This window comes from Rosa chinensis, chromosome 7, assembly GCF_002994745.2.
Source record: "Rosa chinensis cultivar Old Blush chromosome 7, RchiOBHm-V2, whole genome shotgun sequence".
NCBI lineage: Eukaryota > Viridiplantae > Streptophyta > Magnoliopsida > Rosales > Rosaceae > Rosa > Rosa chinensis.
The window spans coordinates 8,543,194-8,550,000 of NC_037094.1; the positions used below are offsets into that span (position 1 = coordinate 8,543,194).

A 6,807-nucleotide genomic window follows, 5' to 3' on the forward strand; every position below is an offset into this window, starting at 1 on the left:
TACCTGGCAAGGTTTTTAACAAGGCAACAATCAAAGCATCATCACCAAGTTTGAGCGGCACAAGGGGGAGTGTTGAAGGATATCGACATAATGTGTGCCTCTACAAACTAGGGTTTAGAGTTGTAATAGGAATGTGTTCTAGGTATTCAATTGTAATCAGATTCTATTACCTTTTGGGTACTTTGTAACTCCCTATTTAAAGGACTCCTATTATCAATAGGAAAGAACTTCGCTGACCAGGGCTGGTCAGCGTGGGCTGACCACAGCCAATAAAAGCATGACAACTGTCCATTAAAAAAAAAAAAATTTGGTTGACACCGCAAAACGGAGAAAAGAGATTTCATCCGCATCCAAATCTATATCTTAGCTCTTTTCATGAGTTCATGAACATATTAATGTTCCACAGAGCAACACAGATATATACCACTTTGCTTATATCACTCCGATCATGAACTTGCTTCCAATAATCCATGCAGTGATACACATATTGCAAAACAAAATTAAACCATCACAAATTCACAATTAAACAAGTTCGAATAAGAGCATGCCTATTCAATTGCTCAGTAAAATTGAACATCCACACACTTGAAAAAATATGCAGATTACTGCAACATTCCTACCGAGTAAAACAACCAAAACCCCAAGATGAACAAGAAGTCAAATTTCAGCTCAGCATTGTTATACAATTTGCAAAACAAATTTGAACAATCACAAAACAACAATCGAATTCTACCCTGAATCCAATACCCATCGCTCCATCGCTTCGAATCCAATACCCATCGCTTCCAATCCCTATAATTCAATAGTACAAGTCAGAAGGAAACCCGTATTGGAAGAGAGAGAGAGAGAGAGCGAGCGAGAGCCGGGGGCCAAATATGCAATTCCCATCTCCCGGTCCTCCGATAAAACGTGACGCCGCAATACTGCTAACTTCGGAGCCTCGGTCCCCGGCGGCTCTTCTTGACCTTCTCCAGGAGAGGCACGATCCTCTGCTCCGCGAGCGGCGGAGGAGGAGGAGCACTGTTACGCTGCGGTGCTGACCCGGAGGAGAGCCTCAGCCACTGCTTGGTCGTCGAAGACCGTAGGGGCAGGGGTTGAGGAGGGAAGAGCTGGATGGTGCGGGGGGGGGGGGGGGTTTAGATTTTGATGTGAATGAAATCTCTTTTCTCCGTTTTCGGGTTTCAACCAGAATTTTGTTTTTTTTTTAATAGACAGCTGTCATGCTTTTATTAGCTGTGGTCAGCCCAAGCTGACCAGCCCTGGTCAGCGAAGTTCTTTCCTTATCAATAATATACACAATTTCATTCTCCTACAACACCCTTCACTTTCTTCTATTCTTCCTTCATTGTGAAGGCATTTCCTTATCGATTTCTTCCTTAAGAAGGTTTCTCCTTTCTGTCTTTAATCATGGAATATTTGCCTTTACCCAAAGGCCAAGGTTTTCTAGCTTTTCCAATTAGCAAATACGGTATTTACTCATCTTCATGTTAATTGTTTTTTGGTTTGAAAATGGGGCCTCAAACAGTAGCTCCTGATGTCCATCCATCATCTATCAATAAAAATAAAAAAAACACAATGAATGACGAAATGTCTATATTCTAAAATAAGAAGTTGCTCAAAAATGTTGACGACAATATGGTTTAAGAGCCAATTAGGTTCTTCAAAAAAATTGAAGGACTCACATTTTCAAAATGCAAATTTTATTATATATAAAAATGCTAATACAAGCTTGTAGAGTAAGTAAAAGCAATTTATGTCACTTCTGTTTTTTGGCTAGGGGTATGAGCGTTGTCCTCCCTTCTTTTGTTTGTATCATCCAGCTCTTTTATTAAATCAGGTCGGGAGGTTCTGCTCTCTCCAATCTTATTTTAGCAAAAAAAAAAAGCAATTTATGTCACTTATTGCATACTAATATGTGACAACATAAGAGACAAAACTCACTATTCGTCATCTTTAATCTCTTACTTTACCTAAAGGAAACTATGACTACTTGGAAATGCACTCATTGTTTGCTTTGTTTCATTTTTTTTTCTGTAGAAAGTCAAGAAAGATCTCATTCAGATTCAAAGACTCACAACTCGTGTCCAATCAGCCTCCAAAACTCATGCAAAGTCTTTGCTTTCCGTATGAATCTCTCTATTATTCTAACTGGATGCTGTAAATATGTCCATTTCTCTCCACTTTCGTAGCCTTGCCCGAGAAGGCTTTCGATCTCAACCTTCCAGGAAACAAATATAATGACTTCAAAACAACAAAGTTACCCCGGTTTTTGGGTCAAATGAGAATTTCTTTGTGGACAAATAATTCAACAAATAAAATGTGGAATTATGAAAAATTAATTTTGCCCGATACGTACATGTAAATAAAAAGAGTGTCACACTTATAATATTAACTAGATATATCAGCAATTATAAATTATCCAACCACGGAAGTCGTCCAACATCCTTCCATAACTTGATGTTATCTGGCCTCAAAGTTTCTCTAGCTATTGCATGGGCAACTTTATTTCAATTTCTTGAAATTTTCTTCTAGTGCATGACTTCAAATATTTTTGTATCTATCATGTATTGTGCTTCTCTACAAATTTTGTTAGTCTTGAAATTATAAATATAGGTCTTTTTTGTTTGTTTTCAGATATAGGTTTTGAAATCTCGTTTGCTTTATGAATTAAAGCTTGAGATACCTATAAAGTGAAAAAAAAAACAAAAAAAAGGTGCAGACTTGTAGAAAGAGAGTTTTATGTGTAATACATACTATTATTGTACCCATATTGGCAACAGCCGCAACAGAGTTGGTTATAGTGAGAGTAGTGACCCATCGAGATTGATCTTGGACTCGTAGTCGACTTCTCTCTGTCTACTTTCTCTCTCTCTGCAAAAACCAAGATTAAGCATTTGTGTGTTGCCAACGTACGAAAATGGCGACGACGATGACGCCAAGGGAGCACATAGAAGATATACGGAAGACCAAGTTCTCCATCGGAGAAAAGCTCAACCCTTTAACGGAGGATCTTCACCAGGCCGTCAAGAACCTCTCCGGCGAGCTTTACTCTAAAGACGTCCACTTTTTCATGGAACTCGTTCAGGTTAGTTTTCACTCACATTACTTCTTTCTTCCTTCTTGTTTAGTCTGAACTCTGAACGCTCACCACTCAGGGCCGGTCCTAAGATTCTAAGAGCCAGAGGTGAATAGTAAAAATGTGGCCTCCTATATATATATATATATAAAACGGTACAGAATCATGTATTGGGCCATTCTTAAGTAACTTAAATGATTGAAGGAACTGAGGGCCGGTCCTAAGATTCTAACAGCCTGAGGTGAAGAGTAAAAATATACCCTCCTATACACACACACTAGAAATTATCTACACCCGATGAGTGTGGGAGTAGTGGGTAGTTATGCTCAGAGTAGATGGTATTAGGAAAATTTTTTAATTAGTTTTTTATTTTATTTATTATGTTTTGACACTTTTGTCCCTGATGAATAAAATGCATGATATATTATCTTTGAGGGTTAAAAAGGTAAAAAAAAAATCAATTTTGGCTAACAAAATCTCTTATCTTAATAATAGTATCAGGTATATATATATATATATATATATATATATATATATATAGTACAAAATCATGTATTGGGCCCTACTTAAATAACTTAATTGATTGAAGGAGCTGAAAAAGAGAAGGGAAACTAGAACGCGATTGCGAACTTTGGTGGGAAAGACACGAACTCTCCTCATTTCCACTACAACATCACGCCGTTTATTGTTTGCTGACGCAAACAATATTTATATATACTATCTATATCATATATGCAGAAACTCCAGAGGCCCCCGGAAGCCCGTGGCCGGCATTTTGCTTCTGAAATCTGAGAGAATGTTATAAAGTTGTAACTTCAATCATTTATGGATGAACATGAATTTTAAGGAAAAGTAAGGAACATATAAAGTTTGTGCTAGTGAATGTTCATAGTCTCTGCCTAATTACTTGATCATCTCCTGTTTACATGTATAAGTGGTCAGTACTTTCCAACATTGCATTTAAATTTCTTAGTTCATTGGGTTAAAGCAAGGGCTTGACTTTGAAAATAATGACTGCATGTGAACCTCAATTGATCCGCCATGGTAACTTGGTAGAGACCAAGTGGATGCAGTTACTTGATTTAGGTTTACCTTTTGTTACTTACAGTCATATATGCATGAATGATTCCAATACCAAATAATGGTTTAAATCACTTACGTTGCAGAATGCAGAAGACAATGAGTACTTGGAGGGGGTCGATCCATCCCTTGAGTTTGTGATTACATACCTCGATATAACGGCTACAGGGGCTCCAGCCACATTGCTGGTTTTCAATAATGAGAAGGGGTTTTCTCCCAAAAACATAGACTCCATTTGCAGTGTTGGACGGTCCACCAAGAAAGGCAACAGGAAGCGTGGTTATATTGGGGAGAAAGGCAAGTTATTTGTATTAGAAATTAGCCTATTTATCCCTAAATTATGAGTTCATCGATATTTACGTCTAATTTCTTGATAATTGATATGCATAAAAAGTTTCGTCTCTTAATATTCTGATATGTTGAAATCAATTCACAAGAGCATTGATTAGGAAATGCGTACAAACCTATCCAGAGGTTAGACTGAAGAAACATCACTGTAAAATGTCACATACAAACTTCTTGTCCAGATTCCTTTAAAATAAAAGAAAAGAAGAAATTTATGACCCAGATAATGTTGCAAAGTTGAATCTGTTCAGTTCGAATGCCGTCTAAATTTTACTGGTGACCTTTTATGCTTCCATATTTCTACAGCTTGTCGCCTTGTCCATTACTTTTATGGAAGTCATGTAATATTATTGCTCTTACAATATTTGCATGTTTATTATAAGCCATTTTTGATTATGTAGTTGTCTCCAAGATCGAATAGTTCAGTAATTTCACGTTTCAATCTCTCCTGTTTGGTGGTGGAAAATGAGTAGTTGGATTGCAACTACAAACAAAATTGGATTGCATAATAATATATGACGACTGTTGCTAGTACTGGGTAGTTGGAAGGCCTATAAGAGTATAGGGTGGGTATAAGAATGAGTAATGTACCTAGATGAATTAATCTGCTTCCTTCTCTTTCGCTTAGTTTTGTTGTGCTAATTCAGTAAAATTTCTGGTTAATAAACAGGAATTGGCTTCAAGAGTGTGTTTCTGATCACTGCTCAGCCTTACATATTTAGTAATGGTTATCAGATAAGGTTCAGCGAAGAGCCTTGTTCACATTGCAATGTTGGCTACATAGTACCTGAATGGGTTGAGCAGAATCCCACACTATCTGATATAAAAAAGATATATGGTTCTGCTACTGCCCTTCCTACCACAACACTGATCTTACCTCTGAAGCCCAACAAGGTTGAACCTGTGAAGAAACAACTCTCAATCATTCATCCAGAAGTTCTCTTGTTCCTATCAAAGATTAAGCGGCTCTCTGTTAGGGAAGACAAAGAGGATCCAAGGCAGAACACTGTGAGTGCAATTGAGATAGCAAGCCAGACTGAGTTTGTGTCAAGGAAGAACATCGATGCTCAATCCTACACTCTGCATCTTTCAGCTGAAGAAAATGATGGAAATGGAGAATGCAGTTACTACATGTGGAAACAAAAGTTTCCTGTCAGACAGGAATTCAGAGTTGAGAGGAGAATGGAGGTGGATGAGTGGGTGATCACTCTTGCATTTCCAAATGGAGAACGTCTTCGAAGAGCAAGGAACTCATCGCCTGGTGTTTATGCATTTCTTCCTACAGAGATGGTCACCAACTTTCCCTTCATAATACAGGCTGATTTTCTTTTAGCATCTTCAAGAGAGACAATCCTACTTGACAACAAGTGGAATCAAGGGATTCTTGAGTGTGTGCCCACCGCATTTTCACATGCTTTTAACTCTCTTGTGAAAACTGTGGAAGGTGCGCCAACATCAAGTTTGCCTCCTATGTTCAGATTCTTGCCTGTTCAGGTTTCTTCCTATAAAGAATTAAATGCTGTAAGGGAGTCAATAAAAGCAAAGATGGTTGACGAAGACATTATACCAGTTGAGCCTGAAATGGAGCAGAGGTTCTTCCACAAGCCTCGTGAAGTGGGAAGATTAATGCCTGCCTTTTGGACTATTTTGAGGAAGGCGAGGGTTCAGGGTGTAAGCTTGATTAAGCTTTCATCACATGGAAGATTTGTTCTGTCTTATTCCTTTGACAGCAAGGAATATGATCCTATACTAAGTTTCCTTGGAGTTGAACTAGTGAATGATGCCTGGTATGTTAAATGCATACAGGGTACTTCTGATGTTGTTGATCGAGTGTCAGAAGATGTGTACTTAGAGCTTCTACTGTTTATCGCTGACAATTGGGCTTCTAAATTTGGTCACACCAACATGAAGAACATACCATTGATAAAATATGCAGACTGTAGAAATGAATCTTTATGCAGCATAAGCGAAATCCAGAAAGGTGAATGTAGAGTTTTCTTATCGAGCAAAAGTTCTCATGTTTCATGGCTGATTGATTGCAACCGGGAATTTAATTCTGTGACTCGTCTTCTCTTTATGCCAAAAGCCACTCAGGAAGCTATCTGGGCATGCTCTGGGAAGGATACATTGAAGAAATGGCTAGCTGATCAAGCTAAGGTTGGTTCTGTTGATGTCAATAAATATGCAGTTGATCTACTTCAGAATTCTCTTCATGAGCGGAAGCTTGTTATTGCATATGTTCATTTCTTATATCACTCGGCTGATAATAATTTTATCTCAAGTCGGGAAGTTGACCGTTTATGTGG

General features: G+C 38.1%; 1 protein-coding gene across 1 annotated transcript in view; it reads left to right on the forward strand.

Annotated features, from left to right (window-relative positions):
- Positions 1–2,902: 2,902 nt before the first annotated feature.
- LOC112177337 overlaps positions 2,903–6,807 on the forward strand; it is a 7,593-nt gene continuing 3,688 nt past the window's right edge. The window contains exons 1-3 of the mRNA XM_024315635.2: positions 2,903–3,085; positions 4,243–4,453; positions 5,172–6,807. The exon at positions 5,172–6,807 is cut by the window's right edge and continues 1,424 nt beyond it. Of these exons, the coding sequence (XP_024171403.1) occupies positions 2,918–3,085; positions 4,243–4,453; positions 5,172–6,807 (2,015 nt within the window). The 5' untranslated portion in view covers positions 2,903–2,917. The remainder of the gene's footprint in view (positions 3,086–4,242; positions 4,454–5,171) is intronic.